The sequence below is a fragment of the Clavelina lepadiformis genome, chromosome 4, assembly GCF_947623445.1.
Source record: "Clavelina lepadiformis chromosome 4, kaClaLepa1.1, whole genome shotgun sequence".
Taxonomy (NCBI): Eukaryota; Metazoa; Chordata; class Ascidiacea; order Aplousobranchia; family Clavelinidae; genus Clavelina; species Clavelina lepadiformis.
In genome coordinates this window covers 21,731,574-21,758,536 of record NC_135243.1, presented here as the reverse complement: position 1 = coordinate 21,758,536, position 26,963 = coordinate 21,731,574, and the positions used below count along the sequence as shown (strand labels likewise).

The 26,963-nt window shown below is 33.8% G+C and overlaps 2 protein-coding genes across 8 annotated transcripts; both read left to right on the top strand.

Annotated features, from left to right (window-relative positions):
* Positions 1-1,009: 1,009 nt before the first annotated feature.
* Positions 1,010-23,203, top strand: LOC143451431 (kinesin heavy chain-like). Of its 7 annotated transcripts, XM_076951965.1 has the most exons (29): positions 1,010-1,375; positions 3,780-3,881; positions 4,222-4,309; positions 5,491-5,564; positions 5,817-5,970; positions 6,362-6,505; positions 6,807-6,931; positions 7,753-7,857; positions 8,024-8,172; positions 8,416-8,564; positions 10,977-10,997; positions 11,235-11,350; positions 11,498-11,596; positions 11,877-12,005; positions 13,202-13,348; positions 13,678-13,818; positions 14,211-14,405; positions 15,921-16,082; positions 16,415-16,554; positions 16,960-17,104; positions 17,500-17,589; positions 18,045-18,152; positions 18,459-18,595; positions 18,934-19,013; positions 19,294-19,384; positions 19,609-19,697; positions 20,361-20,382; positions 20,449-20,466; positions 21,467-23,203. In XM_076951965.1, exons 1-27 carry the CDS (start codon positions 1,337-1,339, stop codon positions 20,372-20,374), a joined length of 3,033 nt encoding a protein of 1,010 aa, XP_076808080.1. In that variant the 5' UTR covers positions 1,010-1,336; the 3' UTR covers positions 20,375-20,382; positions 20,449-20,466; positions 21,467-23,203. The 7 variants fall into 7 exon arrangements, with proteins under 7 accessions (XP_076808080.1, XP_076808082.1, XP_076808077.1 ...); XM_076951967.1 differs by lacking the exons at positions 20,361-20,382; positions 20,449-20,466 and adding an exon at positions 20,986-21,000; XM_076951962.1 differs by lacking the exon at positions 20,361-20,382.
* Positions 23,204-24,664: 1,461 nt separating this feature from the next.
* On the top strand, positions 24,665-26,912 carry LOC143451353 (cytochrome c-like). Its single transcript, XM_076951836.1, has 4 exons — positions 24,665-24,871; positions 25,032-25,112; positions 26,220-26,282; positions 26,383-26,912. Exons 1-4 carry the CDS (start codon positions 24,763-24,765, stop codon positions 26,466-26,468), a joined length of 339 nt encoding a protein of 112 aa, XP_076807951.1. The 5' UTR covers positions 24,665-24,762; the 3' UTR covers positions 26,469-26,912.
* The last annotated feature ends 51 nt before the right edge of the window (positions 26,913-26,963 follow it).

The following is a 26,963-nucleotide window of genomic DNA, read 5'->3' as shown; positions in this document are numbered from 1 at the left end:
ACAATGATGCATTAAAAAGAATTAGATATAGCAAAAATTAAAATTGTTTGAGATATTATGAAGTTCTACCTCGCTACAGAGGAGTTATAATCAGTGAGCATATTGGGCCAACAAACAACTCATCTGAGCTGATGATTTTGTTCCGGAGCAAACGCAGCACATGTCATGAATGCCGGAATTGGAGAAAAACTTCTGCATCCACCAAATAAACTTCCCGATCGACCCAAGCTGAAATTAAACACTGGATAAATCAATCATGAAAATGGGGCGTCACCAATTTACCGGCGTTTATTCACCAGGGGTGTTATCGCTGGGTAGGATAGACTAGACCGCTTAAAGAAATTATTTTTCTTTATAACTTCTAGCCAAACAAAATCAAAACGTGTTAGCTTTATTCTTGAACGTATGTATCATACGAAATATGACCTGGCTTCTCTTCGGATACGTGATGTAGCCTAATTATAGCAAATTCTTCTAATTCTGACTCAAAAAACATTTCTTCGAAAGTTAATTCTTGTTTAATTTTGATGCACTTTGTTCACTAATTTTTCTTTGGATATTTCTAGTTTGCTATTTTCATGTTTAATTGTTTTTTCTTGCCATTCTGTTAGACTACATCTATTTTAGTGCATTAAGTTCTGAACTAATAGTTTACGAGCTGTTATTTTCCGTTTTAACATATTTTTGTTTGAGTTTTTCAATTTCGTTTATTCAGTATTGATATTTTGTAGTTTCCTGTATTTTCTTGATTGAAATTACATAATGCAGTAGTTTCATGTTTTGTTTGGTTTGATTGGTTTGATTACTTTATTTCTTGTTTGACTATTTAAAGTTAAATAATTTCTTTTGTCATTGTTTCAAATTATTTCTAATCATGTTAACAAGATTCCAATTTCTTTAAATCTGTACTGAAAGCTTCGATTGTTTAAAAATATAACAAGACGATCTGCGTAGTGTTAAGGTGATGTCGATTGTGCTGAGCCAAAAAGATGCTTGAGTCAGATTTTTTATTTAGGCTAGTTTGTATGAGTTGGAGAGTTGTTGGACGGCATTGGCACACTCAGAGGTCAGAAGGTATCGGTACTTCCTTCCAGATGTGGTTCATTTATATTATTTCATAAGTTCAGCTGTAATATGTAACATTCTGGATATCAAAAGTTTTGGAAAAGCTGACATACAAGTTACAGTATCACCTTAAGAAGACGAACTTGTTTGTTTGCGATCATCAATCCAATAATTCGACATCCCAAATTAGCAAATCTACCGGCACAGACTAGCTTGTATTCTAGACTTCTACTGTTTTAAAGATAATTTAGGAGTAAGCCAACAAGTTAAAATGGGAAGAGAAGACCCATCTGCAGAATGCAGTATAAAGGTAAATGTTTTGACAAAACTACTAACGACTTGTCACTTTCACTTTGCTTATCAGATTTTATCTAGGCCTAGTAGTTTCTAAGCAATTGACTTCTTGTCTTTCTATTTATTACGTCTGTTACCATCTTGTTTCTCATGTATTCTGTGGTTGCTTATCATTGAGTTTTAACCAATTAGCACCTTTTTGCATGTTTGTTCTTAACTATTTTAATCACATGATTTGGTACCTTCGTTAAATATAAAGGTTGTGCGCTTTTTGAAGAAGGAGTGGGGTTTTTAGTCGGTGTCTGGCTGTGACCAGTTAAATGTGGCTTTTCAAAGATCATTGGTTTGTTGCATGGGCGTGATAACTCTACACAGTCCATAGTTACTCACAGTTACGGGTGTTGCGGTTCACCGTAAACATGAAATAAAGCCTGGCTACATGAACGAGAAAATCTTCATTACACGTCATTTATCCAAACCATCAAAACCTTCACGTATAGAAGTGTAAAAGTAAAAGAGTAACCTCCTTCTATAGAAACACGATTACATTTATATTGTAAACCGTTATTTGTCACTACTTCATTTTTATGTGTACAGTGCTTATAGCTTTGGAGGAGAATTATTACATATTTGTAGCAAAGTAAACTAATTGGCCTACTTTGTTGTTGCCCAGTCTGCAGGGCTGGTCGAAGGTGCACACAAATGCGGTTAATTAATTTAACTTCAGCTGCACCAATACGCAAAGTTATGCACTTAGTTTAATGTTTTGTTCATTTAGTCAAGTCATAACAGACATAGCTTATATATATTTATCTTTCATATTTTTCAACGTATATTGTGTTGTTTCATTTTTTGTATTCTGATTCAGTTGGAAAAGTTGAGTTTTTTTGGGAGTTTCATTCTAATTTAGAAGTTTTCGTGCTAAACCGAACCAACAAAAACTGTTGTTATAACCTACTTTAAGAGCATTACAACAGCAGCATTACTTGATATCAGCATCATTTCCAAGCTTGGTGCTGTAAAGCAGACATCGTGTCTGGTGAAGTACGTGACATCAGAGAATACTTAACAACTAGTGCAGTATATCTTTTATACGTATGCAAGTGCGCTATAAAAAATCCAGACTTTTAATGTTATAATTAATTGGTACCAGCGATGTTTATTCATTTTCATTGTGTACGAATTGGACCTTGGGCTAATCTCCAAGGTCGCTAGGCTAATTTGTATTGATTTGGGAATGCATAAATACATTTTTACTGGAATTATCCCATCACACTAGAGACAACAAGTTGAAAATAAAAATATACCAATACTTTCGATGGTTTTGAATAATTTTAAAACTATAGTTAAGTTAGTGGTGAAAAAGACAAGAAATTGCCAAAAAATATTTTTATTCAGACCTTGGTATTAGATCTCTCATCACACTCCAAAGTTAGAGAAATTCCAATCATACAAAAATAAACTTTAATTGTTGTATTATCTCACTTTGAAACTTATTGCAATATTAGAAGATTATTTGGGTGATATGGAATCGCAGTTGAATCATATTTCTTCATGGTATAAAATGACAGTGGTTTGATTGTTATTTAATTAAATGACTTAGGCAAAAAGAACAGGCAAGAAACTTAAACAACAGACTTGGCTTAGGTTTCATTTTATCTACTGTAAAAGGAATCACAACAATAGCGGGCACACACTAAGCACACATACTTTATAGAGAAAGATACTGGATATCCTTGCAGTACATTGCCACTTACATTTCCTACTTTTGGCTATGTTATAATAAATACCGTCGGAAGTAGCAATGTACTAACTGTATGATTGCCAAATGATTTTTTGCTATAACGAAATTATTTTATATCGCTATATGTCCCAAAGGGATCACATAATATATTAGTTATAGATGACAATTGATCTGTTGATTGACAATTCATGAACCCGGAAGTGTATTCAGGCTTAATTGAGGATGTACTCAAAATTTACTCAAACGGCCTACTTTACTCTAATAAAGCAGCCAAGATATACAGCGTATAAGCATTTTCATACTTTGCTTAATTGAACAGATTATGGTTATTACTGAAAGACAGGACGCATAATGCTCTCTGTTTAATCTTTGTTTGAATGGCTCATGTGAATTTAAAAATACCATTCAGCAAGAATGTTACATTACGTAAAGGCAACATTTTAATATGTTAAAACACTGTTTTTGTTTAATACACATTGAACGTAGGTCAATTGAACTAGTCTTAGTGTAGGGATGTAGTAAATCAATAATGCATATATTTCTAGCACCATTTACTAAATTAAGACATGTTATTATTTGACGTTGATTAATATTATTATTTAGTTTTTAATTTTTGGTTCTTGTTTGACTTTTTCTCTGTTTACTCAGTAGTAAAATACAAATATATATTTTTTAGGTAATGTGCCGTTTTCGTCCACTCAACCAATCCGAGAAAAATCGTGGAGATGAATTCCTTCCGAAGTTCCCTTCTCCTGAGCAAGTGACATTTGGCCAACCTGTAAGTACACAAACAATCTCTAGCCATATGTTATGACATATTTCTAAATCACTGTCTAACCTATTTTTAATTAAACCAGTTTAATAGTGCTTGCACAGAACTATATTAATTGTTATTTTTGTGCTCTTTTAAAAAGCAAGTTATTTGTACTAAAGTTTTGAAGTGGCCTGAAATTTCCTTCTCGTATCAGGATCATGAGCTTAAAATGTTATGCTGCTAGTATTTTGTTAATGAGCGAAAAAAAAAATTTTTTTTTTAGATCTTATTAAAATGTTTTGTTTGAAGTTATTCCAACTTTAAACGACAACAAAAATCATAATCAGCAAGTTTTGTATTGCAGTCAAAAACGTTCACGTTTGACCGAGTATTTCCTGCATCAACAACACAAGAGCAAGTGTATATGGCTGGTGCTAAACCTATTGTTAAAGGTAAGTTGCAAACTAATTAGCCATGAACTAACGTGTAACAAATTTTCTCAGGGTTTGACTTCGTTGACTGGCAATAAATTTCAAGAAACATCGCTTTTAAAGAATTTATAACTCCTAATTTCTTTTTGTGGAAACCTTAGAAAAGTTTCAGAGACCGTTTTGGTCCTCAAAAAATCCTTAAAAACACTGCGTACCTGATACAGTAAGTTACTTCTTTGACTGTACTCGTACTGAATGCAGATAATGTGGTACCACAATGCATAAAATTTTTCTCATGATTAAAATTATGTTTCGAGAGCAGTTTTAACTGAAATGTATTGATCAAAAATGTTTCTTATGGAGACTGGATTGTTTGGATGTTCTATATTACATAACAACAGCTAGAAATAAAACTTGCACCTGTATATAAATGTCATAATCTTGCATAACAGCGCAGGTTTTATTTAATGAAATTCAATTTTATAGTTCAGATTAAGATAAAGCTATTTTTTGCCTTTGTGGTGTCCCTAACAGCGTATACCATTTTATGTATATTTTCAATTGAAGTAGTTCGCTTGAAACCCTTATACATGCTCGCAAAGGATACCTATACCTACCAGGCAATCTTAGCACACCCTTAGTAGCTCCACAAAGTGCTTTGGTCTTGTGATCAATACTTAAGTGCTTGCAGGATTTTCCTCATTCAATTATTGATGAGTTTGATCAATAAACTTGAAAGACAAATGCATACCTATAAACCTTTGCAATAAACTTGACCTACCTTAACCTTAAATTGAGTCCGAAGTATGTTTTTTCTTGGTTTCATTACATGTTTTTGTTTATTATGCCATATTACTGGTGTGTTTTTGTTTATTATGCCATATTACTGTTGTCTATAAATGCAGTAATAAACGGTCATTTTACGGGGATGTTATCAATCGATGCTTAAAAAGTAATGAAATAAGAAGAATAGGTTAGCATAATGAGTTGTACTTCAATATTTCCTGCTTTAATAAGCTAATTACATAGCGTCATCAAATACTACAGCATTACCTACAACAAGCTTTAATTTATGATGTAACACATATCTTTTTCGTAAAATCAACAGTTTTTATTGCTATATGCAGATGCAAATTGCTACACATACACATTTTGCAGTTATGTCCATTTTTCAATAAAGCTTATATGTGTTCTTTTTCCAGATGTTCTTGAGGGTTACAATGGAACCATATTTGCATATGGACAAACATCAAGTGGAAAAACGCATACCATGGAGGTATGAAGTGTTGTACTTCCCTGGATATAATAAGTCTTGTTTAAATTGTTATTTACACAGCCAACAAGTATAGACTATAATTTACTAGTGTAGTCACTACTCAGTATACATAAACAGTAAACCAAAAACTGTTCTATGGGAATATTACAACTTTTCCAGTCTAAACAACTCTTTATGGCAACGATATTTGTTTGTTTGTATTTCTCGATCTTTCTTGTTCTGGCTTACAAAAGTTCATACAACATTTTTCAGGGTGTGTTACATGATGAAAGCCTCCGTGGTATCATCCCTCGAATTGTCGATGATATTTTCAACTATATCTACACCATGGATGAAAACCTTGAATTCCACATTAAAGTTTCATATTTTGAAATATATTTAGACAAAATCAAAGACTTATTAGATGGTGAGTCACCCTATTGCAAGTTATGTGTTAAAGTGAAGTCAAAAGCTCAGGAGAGATATTTAATGTAAAAGAATAAACTATTAGGAAGGATGGACTTTTTAAAAAACAAACACTAGATCCAAGAAATCAGTGGTTTGTGAATCGTTAGCTTGTGTATGTTGGACTTTTCTTTTCATAATAACTCATAAAGACTTAACTTAAAATCCCTGGAAAGGAAACAGTCTTCGACTTTACAGAAACTGGCTTTATTATTGATATAATGCTCTCATTTGTATACATCATTTGTAGTAGTATATTGATGGTCACCAATGATATATGACACATTGTTTGAAAATAAAATGATACAATGTCACCAATGATACCACCAATGATGGTCAAATTTTCCCCGTAGTATCAAAGACTAACTTATCGGTCCATGAAGACAAGAACAGAGTCCCGTATGTGAAAGGAGCAACAGAACGATTTGTTGCTTCCCCGGAAGAGGTAATGGACACGATCGATGAAGGAAAATCGAATCGTCATGTTGCAGTGACAAGTATGTTGTGACGACAATGACCAGTTAATTATGACATCGACAGTTTGTGTTCAGTTATTTTGTTATATTAAAACACTTGTACAGTTGAAAGCTGAGATATTAAGTAGTTCGATGTGAGTGTTGTAATCGATTAATCATGAAACATGCGTTTTCGCTTGTTTTTTATTTGCATTTTAAAAAGTTTTCAATACATTTCGTGTTATGCTAAAGAAACATTCATCCATGTCTGTTAGTTGTGACTTACAATGCATAGTATATTTGCATTTGTTTTAGTTATTTCACGCAGCTTTACAAATTTTAGACATGAATGAACACAGTTCACGTAGCCACAGCATATTTCTTATCAACGTGAAGCAAGAAAACACAACCACTGAAACAAAACTTACTGGAAAGCTCTACTTAGTCGACTTGGCTGGCAGTGAAAAGGTAAGAGAACAAAATTAATTTTTCATTTAGATTCTACGTGTGCAATCATTTATAAATCCTATGTATGGATTTTAATTATTTTCTCTGTTGTATTCTTTAATATTGCTTTGAACTCAATTCCACTCAAGTTGGTCTGTGTTAAACATTTTAATTTGTGACAAAATCCCTATGCATGGAGTATCTAGGTTTAATACAATGTTTATGTCTTGTATTTTGAATGGCATTTTCAACATTCGGCTGAATTGCATAGCACACAAACATGGTGCTGTAATTATGTTCTGTTTGTAATCCACACTGTTCGCGATTACAGTACTCGATTTTATCTTTACTTCAAAGGCAACAGCTAATTACAGCTTGGGAATTAAGGTCAAGCATTGAACCAATTATGTGACCCATTAAGCTAGAATGCTATGAGATAGTGCACAGGTTCATGTTTTCACAAAGAGCTTTTGACCTTTTATGTTCATGTTTTCTTTAATAAACAGAATCAACTGATTGAGCTGACTTCACCGCAAACTATTTTTGTGTAAATTAAAATACTTTAGAACTTTTGTTGCTTGTTTTTTTCATTTCGTGAAACACAGGTCAATGCCATAGGTTAGATCTTTCTGTGAAAATTAATTTTTCTCTATGACGCACTCAACATTTAAATGGTATGATTTAATGAACTTTTGCCATTAACCTTCTGTGACTGGTAATACACAATTGTTCCAGGAATCCCAATATATAAGTCATTTAATCAACATATCTTATCATCTAGTCAGATCATTACCAATATATTGTAAACTAGAATATTAAAATGATAATTGCATTTTTATCAGGTCGGCAAGACTGGGGCTGAAGGCACAACATTGACAGAAGCAATGAACATCAACAAATCACTTTCAGCTCTTGGTAATGTGATATCAGCCCTGGCAGATGGCAAGGTTGGGAAAAAAATAATTATGTCATAACCTTGGAAAATATTTTTATAATAATTTTACAGTATCAAATGTAATAAGTTATGCAGATAAATAACTTCTTACCTTAATATAACCTAAAATATACATAGGTTAGGACGATTTTCCTTAATAAACGAATTTTCTGATGCAGAAAACCCACATCCCGTACCGAGATAGTAAAATGACTCGTATCCTGCAAGACAGTCTCGGTGGGAATTGTCGAACAACCATTTTCATCTGCTGCTCACCTGCCAGTTACAATGAACCCGAGACGCGGTCAACTTTGCTATTTGGTGTGAGGTCAGTCAGTTTTGAACTTTGTACAGAAAGTGTCCAATAAGGTAACTTTTATTTCAACACTTAATTTAAAGCATAACGTTTTTGAAGTGTGGTGATATCTCGTGTTTATCAAATAACCTTTTTCATACGACACAATATGAAATAAACTGTAGTATATTGTGTATAGACTTATACTCATATATATTCGTATATATGTAAAGTATTATTCCATAAAATTCAAGTAAATCATTGAATCATTCTCAGAGCGAAAACGATCAAGAACTCAGTGCAAGCGAACGTGGAGTTGACTGCTGAGCAATGGAGAAAGAAATATGAGAAGGAAAGGGAAAAGAGCAAACATTTCGTGAACACGATCGCGCATCTTGAAAAAGAACTCGCCAAATGGAGAAATGGTAATTCCTGGTTTTTAATTTGTAATTGATGCAGCGATTAAGAATCTAATATAAAATGATCTAATAATATATATAACACTGGTCTACACAAAATTTCAGGTTTGGGTTTTGACAACTCATTTTAGCTAATTTTGGGGCGCTGAATCCGAAAATGAACTCAGATTTTTTCTATCACATCACGTTTTTGAGATATGAAATATCCCTAATTTTTGAAAAAAATCAATTTTTGCCCCCCCTCTGTTGTCAAAACAAGGAATTCTGATGCAATAAACACTGTTTTACCTGCAATAATCTAGCTTTAATTAGCAAACAAGCATTCTATATTATATTCACACAAATTTGCGTTGTCTTTATTAAAATTTCATGTTTTGGAATAAAAAATAGGCATACAAAAGAGCAACCATAATAACATCAAACGCTACATTATGCTGACGAACCTGTCGATAGGACAGTGACAAGGTATTATCTGAATTATAGCCTACAGTTCACACAATATGCACATAGACAACGGAGTGCAGAAATTCTGAAGACACACACAGAAATAGCAAAGTGCCAAAATAAAGATTGACTCAAAGGGACTTGGGCAGGGCGAGTTCAGAAACAGTCAACAAAAGAGCTTTCATAAAATATGAACTCTTCACTTATAAGCTTAAAAATGCTCTTTTGAGGGACTTTCTTTTATGAGCAGCATCTGGAATTTCTCTTTTCAAACTCCAGCAATAGTCGGCCATCATATGACAATCCCACCGACCTTGATAACGTTCCTCCATAATTTTAATATCCTGGTGGAAACGTTCACCCTGTTCTTCACTAACTTTCCCAAGGTTTTCTGGAAACTCATCCGCATGGCTCTTCAAGTAGTGAACTTTGATGCTCATCCTGCATCCCAAATCTTCAAAACTAAGCAGTAGCTCCCTTAAGAGATCTTTATAATTTCTGCTTTTCTGTTTCCCAAAAAATGGAAGGATATAAGTATAGTTATAGTTTTGGAAGTGATATAAATACTGGCAGTGGCTTTTCATCACTGTGAGGAACTGGCCGCAATGCCGAATCCAGATTTGGATATTTCAAACGATGTTTACTCTTTTTGTTATACCCTTTCACACTAACAAGACAAAAATAACAATCGTCAACATGATTTCGTTGCTCTCGCCAAATCATGGGTATTCCAAATTTCATTTGTGAACCTTTTCCTTGCGACCAACTTCTCAGACATTCAACGCAGGTCTTGCACGCTTTATGAGGAGCCCAGCTTTTGTCCTGGTCCCCTAACTTGACTTTAAAGTAAGCAAGATATGCCCTTTTTACAAACGTGGTAATATTGCATTGTTGAGACTTCAACATGAAGCATCCACAAATGTAACAAAATATATGCGGATCATTACAACATTTTCTTCTTTTGCTGGAAGCAGACATAGCTTGAGATCAAATATAACCTTTCTTTGTTAGTAGTTTTCTAAGAGCAAGTTTTCCCACAGAAACACCACTATACCAAAAACTCTAACCGACTTGAACTCAAACTTATATAGTATGAAAATACCTTTTCCTTCTACAAACCACTTTTCAGCTTGAACTCTGATGTTGGTCTGTACAATGTACATGTGCTTTATGAAACTTCTAAATAAATCTTCCTTACTAAGCAAGAATTTATTACTAAGTCAAATCTACTCCCACCAGCTGTCTTCCTACGATATTCCAGCTGCACAGAGATAGCAGCTGACCCACAGATAACGCCTGAGAAGCCAAGACAGGGAGTTCAAGCCAGCATGGAAAAACTCTACGCGAGCAATTTCAACTATGTCCTATTATGATATCATAACAGGATTTTTTTTATTTTAGAGGAAATCTGAACCAATTTATGAATTTAGTGCAAAAATATCTCTATGTTTGAAAGTTTATAGCTGTCAGAAAATAATTATATTTGACATTTTACTGTAAAAAGGGTAAAATTGGTCAATTTCATAAAATAATGACACCGATAGAAAGAAAACTTGATGTGATAGAGAAAATCTGAGTTCATTTTCGGATTCAGCGCCCCAAAATTAGCTACAATCAGTTGTCAAAACCCAAACCTGAAAAAAAAAGTTGAAATTTGTAGACCAGTGTAATTGATAATATAGTTCTAATATATAATTGATAAATTTTATTACCACTATAACTGAAGAACCAGGCATTCGTTTCAATATTATCCATTGAATGCCACATGCAAGTTAGAATTAAACTTGAAGATGTGACACTAAAACAGAGATTTTATGATTTCGATATTACTTTTTAGATGCAGAAGTTAGGTTAAAATTATCAAAAAAAACTTCCTTATATTATTGATTTATTTATTTTTTTGTGGATAAAGAGCCTTGATAATATTCCGTTATTTTTTAAACTTAAAATAATTCTATCTTTTGCTAACTCGAGATGTTAACTGCAACCGTGTCAGTGAGTAGAAAGCATGGTATAAATTGAATGTAGTGAAGCAAGCAAATTTATGTCATATTGATCTCGCATTTTAACACTTTGCTATTTCGTTTGTTCCGTTGCTTATGTTTAAATTAACTTTCATTTCAAGTTACCTCGGCCATGTTAACTGTGACAAAATGATTGAGTTGTATGCATGTCTATTTTTCATGTAAATATTGCTTTCAATGCAGACTAATCAATGTTGTTGTTTTTAAGGTGAAACTGTGCCCCCTGAAGACCAAGTGAACACGAAGAACCGTGACTCGCTCATTCCTCTAGTGGACAACCAACCACTCGCTGCTGCGGCATTAATTGCAAATACGACAACACAAGTAAGATGACTGGTAATTTAACGATGTGAAGAACAAGCTATTGTAATAAGATGTCTATTTGATAACAAGGTTTTGTAACTACCCAAGCTCATAAAAAATCAGTTGTAGTTGTTTTACATTGACTATCAAACAATTGACTCTTGCTAGATTGCAACTATACCATCAAGTGACTCGATCGTAACTTCAGCAACTACTGACTCGATCGATGACGAGCGTAACAACCTGTATAAAATGTTGGATGATAAGGTCTACTGTCTTCTACTACTCTTGTTTTTTCACTCCAATTCTGCTAAATTTCTGTGGAAAGCCGTTACCTATAATCTCCAACTAAGCTTAATTATATTCATTAAATTGTTATTATTATTAACTATATTGATCAACGTATTGACGTTATTAACTTTTATATCGATCAGTATATTGATATTGTTAAAGGATTTTTGTTAAATTTTATATCGGTATTATGTGTAATTTATTTTTAACGAATTAGCTTCAACTGTAAAAGATAAACTTCCCTCTCTTCTGACAGGATGAAGAAATCAATCAAGCCTCACAACTCCTGGAGAGATTAAAGTCCCAGATCTTAGAGCAAGAGGAGGTGATTGCTCAGTCACGAGCAGATTACGAGGCTGTGCAAGAAGACATGACTCGACTCTCGGTGAGATCTTCTACGTCTTTTTATCTTTTAAACACCACCTAGCGGTAGTAAAAATAAATCTTAATCTCCTTATAAGTTCGATAATAATCTAAATAAGTTTAATCAATGCATTACTTATAATATTTTATGTACTGGTGATTATTACCAATGAATTGCCGATTAAGTACTAATTTTAATTGTTGGAGAATATAGTTTCATATTAAAACTATAGCATTGATGCGAAGGATGTTGACTGTTGAGAATAATAATAATGTCGGGATTTAGTTATTACTAGGGCAACCAAAAGTCAATATGGTCAATTTTTTTTTACCTGCTCAGAATGCTATGAAACAAGCACAAAACAAATTTCAGCTTTGTACGACGTGTGGTATAGAAGTTATTAGGTCAGATAAAGTCAAAATGTTACGTTAGGTCAAAATACGGTCAAATTGTTTCGTTAGGTCTTTTTTTTAGGTCAAAATCTATTAAACTTGTAATTTTGTAACCATTTTGTAATATTATTCTTCCGTTTTTCTCTTTTCTTGTACCGCAAACAATTCCAGTCCCGCAAATTTTACTTAGAACCAAAGACACAAGGAGAGTTAAGGCTTTTCAGCGCGTTTGGTGACGTCACGATGTGACGGCATTGCATTTGAAACTGCAAGTTGTCAATCTTAATACGCAGAAACGAAAAAAAAGTCAACACTAGAAAAGCATTTTGTCATTTTTAAATGCAGCTTTAGATTAGAAAGTTGCTGTAGACAGTGTAGAGACTATCAGTATAACGTTTTTCAAAATGAGGTCAAAATTTAAACGTTTTAGGTCAAAATAAGGTCAAAATGTAAACTTTTTAGGTCAAAATAAGGTCAAAATGTAAACTTTTTAGGTCAAAATGAGGTCAAAATTTGTAAATTTTAAGGTCAAAATTTAAAATTTTTAGGTCAAAAAACTGGTTGCCCTAGTTATTACTGAATCTTCGATTATAACATAAAACTCAGTGCATTTAAAACTTACACTAGTACAAGTGTACTGACCGACATGTTTTACACACGATAGTTGAATACCTTCACGGTAATATATAGCAATAATGGAACCTACCAACCCCTAAGCTGTTGGTGAGAACTTTACATATCTATTTGCGCTATTAACTTAGTACTAACACCCTATGATTAACTTTTCCAACTTATTGTAACAAGTTTTTTAATCCTCTTGGTTAGGCGGAGAGTGAGGCCTCCAAGGAGGAAGTCCAGGATGTCTTGCAAGCTTTGGAGGAACTCGCGTTGAACTACGACAGGAAAGTGCAGGTCGCGGAAGACAAGAGCAAAGAGCTCAACCAAGTCTCGGAGGATCTTCTGCAAAAAACGGTGAGAGGGATTTTCATAGTTTCATCTCACGGTGGTTGATTACAACGCAGCCTAGACGCTCTATACAACGTTAAACACCTTGTCATAATCCCTGACAGTATCGTATGAATGACATATGCAGAATTGTATTGTGCTTTATCATTCTTAGACTTAATTATATATTTTTTGAAATGTTAAAAATCTCAGTACAGTGTTAAACATCTCACCATGATCCATAACAGTATCATACAAATGCACATCCCTCTTTGCATTATGCTTTGTAATTGCATAACTTCATTATCATTTTGTATTGCACATGCATTCTTTGAAATGTCGAAAATCTATCACAGAAAAATGTCAGCGCTCTCGAAACAGAGGTCAGTCACTTGAAAGAGGTCAACGGACTCCACAAACGCAGAGTGGGTGACATGATGTCGTCTATGCTGAAAGACCTCGGCGAAATTGGCGCGGCCATCGGCAATCATGACCAGGTTTGACATAATCAACTTTGCTGCTTGTCATTGTTGTGTTGGTTATTGATACTGGTAAGTAAAAACATATGGTTACCATGTCAACCACATTGTGTCCACTGGTTTGAGATGCTAAGAAATAATTTTTTTAAGTCAATATTTTACGAATACAATAGATATCATAGTTGGCAGACTAACTCATATGTAGCCTTCAACTGAAAGAAAATCTAATTTTTAACATGTTTCTCACAATTTCTTGAATTAATTAACTGGGCTTGACCAGACCTGTGTATCTCCTCACACTACATTACAGCATCAGGACAAGTAGTTTGGTTCAATTTGGTTGATATTATTATTTAATTCTTAAGACCATTTATACTCAATTTATCATCATTTTACTCCTCCAAATCCAGCCCATTCCGGATTCAGTCGGCGAAAAATTTGACGAGGAGATCACGATGACGCGACTCTACGTATCGAGGATGAAGTCGGAGGTGAAGCAGCTTGCGAACAAGTGCCAGAGTCTCAAGTCGCTGCAGGAGGAGAGCAATAAAAAACTAGAGGAGTCAGAACAGGAGTTAGCAGCATCCCAACTACTCATACAGCAGGTTGAAATGTCTGGTCTATGCTTTGTTTTTAACTTTACTTTTAACGATTAAAATTAGATTTTTTCCTTTTGTCATTAACAGTTAAGTTGCCCAAGCACCGATTGTCCGATACTAAAAACTCTTTACGCTTTCCAATCACTTTATATCCTCCTCCACAAAGAAACTGAAACATTGCAAATTAGCTTTTTATGTAATGTTTGAAAACATTTTAGTCTCTAAGAGCCCATTGCAAAGCTTTTGTTTTCTTCTGGTTTAGTCATATTTAAAACATCAGACTAGGACGGTCATAAATAAAAACAACTTTTCCAAGATAAATATGTGCGGCAGTGGTATTGCTCATCTTCAAAATCAATGGTTCCCAACTTATTTGGACTCCTGACGCACTAATCTACCCAAAAAAATGAAATGCCTCACAGCATAGCCCTAGCTAGTCGAAAATTGTTTAGCTGATATCCAGCCATGGACAATTTCTTTATTATGTGTATCGTGGTAGTTATGACGTGACATAGACCTAAGTAACACGTAACAATGCCAGTGCTTTCAAGACTGACCTGCGCGTGTTAGGTGGATCGACATCTAGCACAAAAAATATTTTGTTACAAGTTTGGTTGCCGAAAATGAAGGAAAGTGGATGCGAGTTTGAGACTGCCTTGGAATTTATTAACGACGCACCTAGGCGTCGCAACTCACCAGTTGGGAACCTTTGATCTAAATAATTAATGTAGCTTCGAAATGGAAAGTACCAACACTACATGTAGCTTGCTCATAGGCATAAGGTGAAACGTTGCGTTTTAAAACAGAATCAATTATGTATGACCATTCCCTATTCCCCTTTGACTTAAGCTTCGTTTTGCTCACTGTGCTGAATAAGCTGACGCCAAAGTTTTTTCAGGTGTACATGCTCGAAATAATCTATTTGATGTGTGTATATTGCTATGAATCTTTGACTTGATAATCCTTAATTTTGTCTCGACAACAGACTTTAAAATTAAAAAGCTCCAGTTACTGATGTATTAGCGTTGTCGTTACAGTGGTTTCAAACCTGCGGTCTGCAAAGGTGGCGCAAGGGTTCGCAAGTTACATTGCAGTTCTTCAACAATTGCCTATTTAGTAATAATTTTTAACTTCAAGGTACATGAGAAAGGAATTATTGCAGCTCGGGGTCTGCAAGTGGAAAAATTTCCAGAACCACTGCCCAATATTTTCCAATTTTATCCATTTTGTTAGTTAATTCATTTCATCCATGTCTTTCTAAAAGACAAAACTTACTATAAAAATCTTCAATATATAATGTTTTAAAATCAGTTTTTGTTTTCTTAACCAAAACTATTTATTCCGAAATTTTTGGACGAGTTTGATTTTCTTTATTTAATGATTAAATATTGTGTTTGTAGCATCCAGTTCAACATAGTAGAAAAATAGTCAGCAAAACGTAGTATCTGTGCAGTATCAAACCTCACAAGATTCATGAAACTTCCAAACATTTCTCAACCTTTTCTGTTTTTTCTTCTTCAGCATGAAGCCAAAATGAAGTCATTGGTAGAATACATGCAGGATGTCGAAAATAAAAAGCGCAGTTTGGAAGATTCCATCGACAAGATGAACGAGGAGATTGCCGAGTTAAAATCGAGCGAAAAAGTTCGCGTTCTTGCTCTGGAAGATAAAGAAGAATCGGCGGTAAGTTGATATTGTTACTAGGACTGTCCACGAGAACTGAATAGTTGCTGTCAACAGAATAGATCCCTGTTCTTACAAAAACAGTTCGTGAACAATTCCTGAACGTATTCTTGCAAAAAACAATTCATCGTTTTAATTCGAAAATGCTTAAAATCTTTTGTCTGTATAATAGACTGGCAGTAGTTTTATGACTAAACAGTAATTTAATATTTATCTTCAAGCAGTTACTTAATCAAATAAATGCAATCTGAAAGTTAACTGTGTATGTCAACTACCAGCCAGTGATAATGAGTAGACAATAGACAACAAATACTCACATCTCAACTTGCTAGGATCATGCGAGCAACGCAGGGGATTTGAAGCAGACGATGAAGGAAGAACTTGATCTTCAGCGTGATAATTACCACACTCAGATGTCACGTTTGCGTGATGAAGTAGATGAGAAAATGAAAATGATCGAAGGATTGAAAGAGTACGCAGATTGTTTTCTGCATGATTGTTGTTTGCTTCTTTGTAAATGAAACTAAGCTGTTCGGTGATATGAATGTGTTTACAACCTATAAAATGACAGTAATTGTGTAAAACTTCACACTTTATTACAACTTGATCAGGCTAGCATGCTACAAAAGTGAACCTTTTTTATAACCGTTTTACTTATAAGTTTTACTTTTTATTATAAGTCTTGTATACAGCAAATAGAAAGTATATAACATATAGAAAGTAACATATAGTACATAACATATATAATGTATGCAGCAAGTAGGAAGAGCCATGAGAAAGTTAAAAGCTACTATGTTTCCTTCAACTGATGTAAATTATTCTATCTCTAATTTTCAAGATTTTCGTACCATGTTTACCTTTCCATTGTTCCCCGCAGTAATCATCAAAAATTATTCCTGGAGCACGAGAAACTCCAGACCGATTACGAGAAGTTGCGCAAAGAAGAGCGAGAGAAAGAGATGAAATTGAAAGATCTTCACTCCAAGTTCGATCGCCGAGAGCAAGCAAGACAAGATCTCAAGGTTATTCTTTAACTTTTGTTGTTATGAATTTATTGTAACCATTGATATTATTGATATTCAATGTTTAATCCCTTCTTAATGTTATGCAAGAATGATTTGACTTTGTTGGTGGAAGTTTATCACAGCTAAAGAAGCAGTAACTAGAAACGCTAACTAACTACACTAACTAGAATAACTAAAACACTAACACAATATTCACTACTATTTTATATTCTAAAGTCTAAACCGTTGAAATGAAATCAAATGAAAATGAAATGAAAATGAAATGAAATGAAATCGATAATCATGAGCATGGTTCATAAAATAGGTTCAATAAATAGGTTCTAAATAGATTCTGTTCAACATATTTGCTGAAAGTGTTTAACATTTTGTTCAATCTTGACATTCTACTTTAGGGTCTGGAGGAGACAGTGACCAAGGAACTTCAGACTCTCCACAATCTTCGCAAACTTTTTGTCCACGATCTTAACGCCAAAGTGAAGAAGGTAACGTTTCATTGTGATGTTAGCAGCAGGATTTGTATTAAAACAACTAAAAGCTAAAGGATTTCTTGTCGTTGGTGCCTTGTGAAAAGCTACATTGTGATTTGTGCAAATCGTCATCAAACCATCTCTTCACGAAAACTTGTCACGAATTTTTATTTTCTTTAACAATTGTTGTTATTTCTTTTTGTAGCTTAACAAACGCAGTAACAGGATAGGGTAATATTTTAATACAAAACCTGCTTTGTTTAATTGTCGTATTGTTCTTAGTGTTGTAAAGCATTCATAGTCATTTGTACTAAATTAAGCTTCAGTGTGTCAAAAAAGCAAAAAGTACCTGTGATACTTTCATCTTCATTTACTCAGATTATGTGTAATTTCTGCATGATGTAATAATCCAACCTAATGTATGTTCCCAATGAACAAAAGTAAAAAATGTTCTCTTAAATGCTCTGCAGCAAGTTGCCGGGGAAGACGTGGACGATATCGGTGGCTCGGTTGTTCAGAAACAGAAGATTTCCTTTCTTGAGGGCAACTTGGACCAACTTACGAAAGTCCACAAGCAGGTTTGTGACGTCATAAAGCATATAATAACCTTTGTCTGGTTGAATATGCATAGTTAGTACTTTTTACATGTTACAAAAGTTTGTGATCGCTTTAAATTGCCTTTTATTTATCCATGATGAGTGACCACACAGTTACATTTTATGATCTGAGTATATCATTATTTGTAGTTATACTATGCTATATAATATGCTGCACTCATCATTGGGTTATTTATGATGTTGATCTGATTAATCACTCACTAATTAACCTAATCAATTTTCTTAGTATTTATTAACAATGATAATTAAGAAGTCTTTTAAACGCAGTTGGTTCGTGATAATGCTGATCTTCGCTGTGAGCTGCCCAAGTTAGAGAAGCGATTGAGAGCGACGGCAGAGAGAGTGAAAACCTTGGAACAAGCTCTCCGGGATGCCAAGGAGGGCGCACAGCGGGACAGACGACGGTATCCAGTTTTTGTTTACTATAAGTATACTACTATTTGTTTACTAATAATCTCATTGTATTGTATAATTGCAATTGCTATGTTACAATTTAGGAATAAAATTAATCATTTTTATCAGTTTACTAGAACTATCAAACAAACTGTTACAGTTAAGCTTAAATTTATGTACTTTTCATATTTCTAGTTGTACCCCAAAATTTACTTCACTTTCACTTTTGTTTCAATAATTTTCTTGGTTTTATGAGTACTACTTCTTTACTTAAAACAACATTTTGGAAATATTTTGTATGTGTGTGTGTTAATACGAGATAATTTATGTGGGCTCATGTGACCTTCAGCTATCAACATGAAGTAGACAGAATAAAGGAAGTGGTGCGAGCAAAGAATATGACACGGCGCGGACATTCTGCTCAGATCGGTGCGTTGATTGACGTCATCATTTATCATGTTTTCTTGTTTATAAAGTTTTTGTAAAAATGCAAAATTTGTGCTTAAGTCTCATCAACATCAAATGTCAACTTTTAAATCTTGTGTCAAATGTGGTTTGTTAAACTCCATAAAGGGACTAGATAATAATCTGGCTCATAACAATAACTAGCTAATAATAGCTTTTAATAATACTAAGGTAGCTAACAATAACAATAGCCCACAATAATAGCTTTATCCAATGTAATTTACATTTTTGATTTCCATTGCAGCAAAACCAATTCGGCCGGGTCAGAACTCACCTCACGGGTCTTCAATTCGTGGAGGTGGCCAGCCAGTTGTGTCAATTCGTGGTGGAACTAAGTAAGTAAATTAATTGCACAATAACTCGAGTTGCTTAAAATCAATGCATCGCTGGCTTCATTTGCAGTGTTTGTCTTTTTGTATGTTATTTGTTAATGATGTTTCACGTTTGTTTTGTCCAATTCCTGTGATTTTTGTAGAATCTTATTTTCAACCAACACTAAGTTTAAACCTTTCTAATCCTGGCACTTTTTCATCTGAAGTAAATTGCTTTTTCATTTCAGGCCACGCTCTCAAACTTCATCACGTTTTGAAGAGATTGCATCTGGTGATGCAAGGAAAGGGCTCCAGGCCCCTTCTAGCCTAACATCAGGTTAGTCATCACAAATTGTCGATTTGTTTGTTTCGAGGATTAGTTTTCCAAACCTTTTCAACGATCTACTCAGTAGTGTTTACGGTTGCAACCCAAGAGGATAGCTTGTTCTTGTACAACACACAGTTACACTTACAATAATTAACGCTTGGGGCAAGTACTACTAAATATAGATCTTACACAATACACTGTCGTATGTGGACATGTTATCAGGCACAGTGCTTCACTCTGTAATTGTAGGAAGGACTCTTTATTCGATTAAAAGCTGACTTTGTTTTCTTGAGGATAAAATTGTTACTTGCGGTTGTTTTAATTTGTTTAAATGCCGAAAGTAGCTGAAGTGCTTTTTTTACACTTCAACATTAATCTTGCAAACTGACGAATTTTATAATATTGCTTTTCACCTTTTATTAAGGTTCCTCAAAGTTTTAAATTTTTTTAAAGGCAACCACTTTGAAATGTAGTCGGAAACCATTTAACTAGAGGTTTAGAACTGGAAAATTATTATAAAATAAGTTTTATCTAGAATCACTTTTATGGTGGGTTTACTTGAAGGGACAGTGTGCTTGCATTCTGGGCTATAGCTTGGATGCAATTCACAGGCTTGTTGCATTAAGTTCAAAGACCATTTCAAATTTTTATGAAACTATGCATTTTCTACAGAAGTTCTTGTTTAAAAATGCCGGTAAGATGCTTGCTGAAAGGAGGAATTTAATTTAGGTGTGAAAGTTACTTTCTTTTTTCTTTACAGAAAACAAAGATACGTAAGGTGATAACAGTGGTGTGTTTTGAATCAATTCAATTGAATAATTTTTTCAATCAGACTTGTGTGTAGATTGCTTAGTTCATTCCGAGCACATGTTTCACAATGTAAAATAGGATTCACTTGATTGCAAATTCATTCACGCAATTTTCTTATGAGAGCATGAGGCACAAACTGGTGAAAAAAATTGCTATCCAGCTTCGCTAACACAGTTTCTTGACATTATAATTTTCTTCACTTCAAAGAACACTTAATCACAGTTGTTTGTTTTGTGCAAATTACTGGTAAGCTACTAGTTGGGCCACATGAGTCTTTGCTACTACTCTTAATTGATTATGCTGCACATTAAACTTAATTTTTGTGTAGCATTCAGTTTATTCAATATGCTGCAATCACTGTTTATTGATTGTGAGCCTCATAGCATACTGTAAGCTACAACTCAGTTAAAACTTTGATGAAATTGGTGTTGAGTTCAACATAAAATTGTAATTCTTATACATATTTTTGATTTATGCTTGCAATCAGCTTGGCAATAAACAGGTATATTTCACATATTTTTCTCCATGTGAATGTTCTGGTGTTGCGTTATGTGGGTTATTTTTATTACACGTTTTAGAGCTAAATTTTATTGACAGTTTTTTAAAGCACGTGTGTCACCTGTGTATGTGTTTGTTTGCTGGTTTCGGTGTGTGTTTAAACGTTTTTGGTTTATAACTTATATTTTTATGTTTTATTTTTCATATGGCTTTTTGTGCAAGTTTTGTTGTAATAATATTTTAAGTAATTAATTGCGTTACGAGCGCTAAAGTTTTCGATTTTCATTATATATTTGAAGATACGTCAATTTATAAGGGAACTTTATCAAAAATTACAATTTTATTTTTTACTTTTATTTATGTTTATTTATTTTATTTTTATTTTATTTTTACTTTTATTATTTTATTTACTTTTACTTTTACTAATTGTAAAACTTTATTCTGATCTGTTTGTTATGATTTCTTTAAAGGTTTTACCACAGCTGAGATGATTGAGATGAAGAAATTACGACAACAACATATTTTAGCTCAACAGAAACCACCACATCAGAGAGACGGCCACCGCTGACCCACCTAGACGTTACATTAATTACAATTTCTTCATATTTTGCAAACAAATTCGTTGCACCATTCTAGCAGTGTTTAAACGACGATATTGAAATGTTGTACATCCTGGTACAATATTTGGAAAAGTTGATGAAAAACTTTTCATTGCAGCTATTGTGACTCAACAACAGCATTGGCAAGTTTATTTAATTGTGTATGGTTCTTCAAATGTTGAAAAGTTAGACTTGCCTTTATAGTAATACTTGACATTGGCATTTTCTGCTCTTAATATTGAGCTATTAACTTGTTATTTGCATTACTACTTGGGTGTGGACACTTCCAGTGTTAGACAATTGACTATTTCTTGCTATAAATAAGCAATGCTTACTGGTGCTATAAAGACAAAGTTGCATTTGTGGATTTAACAATGATTAAGTGATATCTACAGTTTTGCTCACACGTATAAAATGACAGCTTTCTATGTGAGAATAAGTTGAAAGTAGTTACTCAAAAGTGCGAGTTGTGAAAACTTGCTAGTTCACAGCAACCATTGTCACTAAGTTGGCTATTTCATAGTACCACTGACTACACTTTCTGCGATATCTGTTGTAAGATTAACGTAGTGTAGTTGCATTGGTGTAAAACTCGATTTGTTTTTTTTTCCTATTTATTGTACGTTCGCAACCGAGCGTTTATGCTTAATATGCAGATCCCTGCACTTCATCTAAAGCAATTGATCAAATGTAATTACTTGAAAACAATTGATGTGAAAACTGGAAATAATCTTTTGGTATAATTTCAAGTGTTTCCCTTCATACCAATAGGTGTGTTGTAATTCCACAAGCCTGTTAACTGCTATGAATTTTGGCCTCAGCATTCTTGCGTTGTCTATGTCCGATTCACATGTATTAGGTATTATTATGCTTGGTATAATGGTGGGGTTTTGTGGATTGTCAAGAACCAATTTATTTTAGAATAGCTGTAGAAATTGACGAAATATGCTATTTAAGCAAACGTCATCCGATTTTTTTTCAAAATCTGTTTTGTTTGTATTACTTGATGTAGCGTTATTCTTACTGTTGTGTTTTAAGTTTCTTGGAGAATTTGGTTGTATTCTCGATTCTATATTGTCATTGCCAGTTTGCCACTGCTGCAAATTCAACTCTATTTCAATGTTACATCGAAAAGTAAACTAATAATAAATACTTATTAGTTGTACGTATTTATAAACCTAATAATTTCTCAAATCAATCTTTGCTACAAAGTACTAATTAAATTAGTGCAATACCTTTTGCCTTTTAAGATGATTCTTGGTACATTTCGTCAACCATTGCCTATATATTCTAGAGTGGATTCTTTGAAAATTCAAATAATGTCAGTAATCTCTTATTTTATTTGAGATGGGCAACCTTAAATTGCTGAGTTACTGATTCTATATGTTTTAGTTCTCGCTTGATGATTGAATGTCAATCGCATTCTATTACTTGCATGTAGTCATAGGTGACGTCACAATGATTTATGCATGAACGCGTTTGTGTTACCTACTATCGAACTACATCTATAAATATATAATAATTCATTTGTTGCGTAAACTGCTGCTTTGTGATTTATTATCGCGCTAGCACTGTCTAGACTCTAGAGAATAAATTGTGTTATGTCAACATTTTGCTGTCTTGGCTGCTTCCAGAATTGAAAATAAGTCTAATGGAACGTTGTTTTAGGAACAAGGCGAAAACGAGTATTTGTTACGCTAACGGAAAGGCAGATTAAAATCCAATATTTTTATCTGTTGACTGTCAAAAAGACTGGTTAATGTTTAACTACTAGTAACCAAATGTAACGCTTCTTTGGTCACGTACGCACTTACCTCAAGAATTGGATTTATTTTTCATGAAGTGTTTGCCAGAATTTTAACAAACTTCTGTTTAAGACTCGTCTTTAGCTTTTTTTTACTAAGAATCACGGGTTTTTCCAACTCGTTACGGTTACGTAACATAATGATTTACACGCTTCGTTGAAAGCATGACGCATATTTTCAATGACGTCAGAGGATACTGACGTGTAGTTTCAGCTGATGCAACTGGAAAGAAATATTTCGCAATCGGTAAATTTTATGCCTTAAACTGATTGTCACCAATGTGCAACAACTTTAAGCAGTTTTAATCTTTTCTACGTTATCCATTCGTTAAATTACTTCAGTGTGTTACAAAAATGTTGACTTATGAAGAGTGATTGAGCTAAACTTAACAGTAATTTCATTTCTACCAGCTCTGTGATTCGGACCAGCAAGATTACGCCAGTTATATACAAGCAGGTTTAACTTAAGTTCGAATACTTATCGTTGAAGAATGAACGAAATACTCAAAATAGTTAATGTTGAAGTAGCACTTGTGTGGGAGTTCACGCCGCGAGTAAATCAAATGGGCCATAGTTTCCTCGTGTTAACTTAGAAACAGCTGATACCGGTTCGTGTGAACTGGAGCGTGACATTTATCGTAGTATTTTTCTCTACAAATAAAAGTGTTAATCTAAGTTATTCTTGAGTTAATTTCACCAAAATTTTAACTATTTCTGCTTCGTCTTTCACATTCATCTTTAAAATTGATAACAAGCGGCTAGAAAATCAAATTTATCAATCACTCTTCTAAGATTTATGACGTCAGTACGACCGCGGTGAAAATTACGCAATCGATTTGTTCGACCTTGTGGGGTTGGATAGGACGCAGTAGTGCGTAGTAACAGTATTAGAAGGTTGGTGAGGGACTGAGGGTAGATGTGATTTAATGTTGCTGAAATTAATCAGCAAATGAGCTTGTTCTCAACACGTTGTAAATATAGAGGTGTTAATTTACTTGTCGTGTGCTGTATATATGCTATATCTTCATCGCTTTTCTTAGGCATTTTTGCCGATGGCGAAGAAGGTAAATTTGTGCATGTAGGCTAATCACTAAACAGCTTATGAATGAACGTTTGGCGGAAGTAACTGACGTATAATCAAGAATATCAGTAGAAAATAGTGCGTGAAGCGTTGTTAGTTAGTTCCTGTCGAAAACATTTTCAACAAACCTAACAGTGACCCAACAATTACATTGTGGTTTAACAAAGCAATTACACCTGTTAATTTCCTACCGTTTTTTTACAGAAGGGTCATCTTATCTGAAGTAACTTCTTTAAGCTTTTTATTGCTGTTTAGGCCTAGATTTCTTAATTTTCCACAAAAATGGGTAAAAAAGGAGCTTCTGCGGGGGATTATGATAAGGGGAAGAAGATTTTTGTTCAGAAATGTGCTCAGTGTCATACTTACAATGCAGGAGGTGGAAATAAAACAGGTACGTGGGTCTGTAGTAAACATATGTGTAATGATTTATGGGCTAGGCCAATGCTGTTATCAAAGTTATGTAGAATACATGTGAAATAAAGCAGTCGACCAAAGGTTTACTGTTATCTAGTTCACAAGAATTTGTGTTTCAAGTCGTACCATATTTACAGGACCAAACCTTCACGGTTTGATTGGAAGAAAAACAGGGTCTGTTGAAGATTTCGATTACACCGCTGCCAACAAAGACAAAGGTTTGTTAATTGAATTGACCCTTACCCTAAGTCAATGTCAAGTAATATAGCCTACACTTTCTGTAGCCAATTTTTAAACTTGGGTATATGTTCTTGACACGTCAAAGGGGAAAATAGATTAATGTGATTGAATCTAATCTATGCCTGACTTTTTTGGAAAATATTTGGATTTTGATGTGAGGTTAAAATAAGACCAGATGTTTAGGTTATTACTTTTTCCTTTTAAAATATCAACAAATGCCAACTTTCAGTTAGACTTTAATTATATTCATATACCGGTACGATATGTACCCAACCACAGTTTTTATTAAAAACCTTTAATAAAAAAAGTAAATGAATACTCACCCTAGTGTGAATATTGTTCCATTTGTAATTATTGTAATCAAATAAACTTTGTATGTATTTATTTTATTTGGGTCATGTATATACATAAAGGTTTGTGGTGGAGACTTAACTTCCACATGCATTTAGTCACATCCCAATTTTCGGTTTGATTTTAACAGTCGGCAAGGCATATGCGAATATACATACCATTTGTGATTTATATGCAGTACAGTAGATGCTGCTTATTGTGGCCACGGATAATGACCACCCACTTTATATGATCATTTTGGTAAGGTCTTGCATTTTTCCAAATAAAATTTTCCATTTACTATCATTTACTGTTTACAATCTTCAGATATTATGACCACTTTTTTCATCTAATTTTTTTGTGTCAAATATGCCACTTGCATTGTTCATTGTGCCCAACTTTTTAAATATTGGTGTGATTATATGGTATAACAGTACTATAGCAGCTTTGTTTAGTGTAACCAAAATCGTTGTATTAGGCGGAGACTACTGTGTAATGAAAGCAATTTGATCAATTATAGAATGGTAGGATGTAGCACAAAAGTGGTTGCTACTTTCTGCCTTTTTCCATGGAAGTGAATTTATATTATAGATATAGGCTTCACTTTAGGTTTTAAATTTATGTCAGGAAAAACGTGCTGATAACACTAATGATGTATTGTACACTTATTGGAAGTTATGATTTTTGCTACGCAATTAAATTTATAATCAATATTAAAGAATTTTTGCAGTAACTAGTAAAAACTTGTTTTCCAGGAATCACTTGGGGGGCAGATACCTTGGAAGTTTACTTAACTAACCCCAAGAAATATATCCCAGGTGAGTCAACTTGCTTCCCATAATATTTTATCCCGCAGTTTAATGTGATTTACTCGGAGCAGCAAGCTTTCTACGACTCATGTATTCATGATTATTGCAGGGACCAAGATGATTTTTGCTGGTCTTAAAAAGAAGACGGAGAGGGCAGACCTCATTGCTTTCTTGATGAAGGCTACAACCGAATAATTCTAACAAGATTCAACATTTCTGTGTATTTATTGTACCGCTAGCCAATTTTTATATTTTTCCTTGTTAACGAGTATCTAACTACTATAAATTTACAAAAACATCTCAGCTTGCTGCACCGTCTTGGGCGAGAAAGGCAATCTTATACAATGGTTTTATTGAAATAAATTTTATGGCAAATTGAAAAACAGAAATGTATTTGGTTTGAAGCTACTGTTAAATAGCTATTCAAGTGTTCGGCTTGGATTTAAAAATTGTGAAATAGTTTCCAGTGTACTACTATGTTATGTTCTTAGCTTGTCATATTTTATCCATCATTTAATAAGGGTAGGCAGTTTGAAGAACATAATTCAAAATGAAGGATTCTTCTAGAAATTTTAGTTATTTGCCGTCTGTTATCGAAACAATTTTCACCAATAAAACCTCTTACTGTTGTCTACTACACTAACCGGAAAGATTAAAAGTTTTTTTCTAAGTGAGTCTAATAGCAAGGGG

What these genes read in the sequence shown, in the direction of transcription:
- LOC143451431 (XM_076951960.1), top strand. Translation starts at nt 1,337, where the DNA reads ATGGGAAGAGAAGACCCATCTGCAGAATGCAGTATAAAG. An exon ending in CTGCAGAATGCAGTATAAAG is followed by an intron (nt 1,376 to 3,779) that starts GTAAATGTTTTG and finishes TATATTTTTTAG; the next exon opens with GTAATGTGCCGTTTTCGTCC. An exon ending in ATGATCGAAGGATTGAAAGA is followed by an intron (nt 16,555 to 16,959) that starts GTACGCAGATTG and finishes TGTTCCCCGCAG; the next exon opens with TAATCATCAAAAATTATTCC.
- LOC143451353 (XM_076951836.1), top strand. Translation starts at nt 24,763, where the DNA reads ATGGGTAAAAAAGGAGCTTCTGCGGGGGATTATGATAAGGGGAAGAAG. An exon ending in CGCTGCCAACAAAGACAAAG is followed by an intron (nt 25,113 to 26,219) that starts GTTTGTTAATTG and finishes CTTGTTTTCCAG; the next exon opens with GAATCACTTGGGGGGCAGAT. An exon ending in CCCCAAGAAATATATCCCAG is followed by an intron (nt 26,283 to 26,382) that starts GTGAGTCAACTT and finishes TGATTATTGCAG; the next exon opens with GGACCAAGATGATTTTTGCT.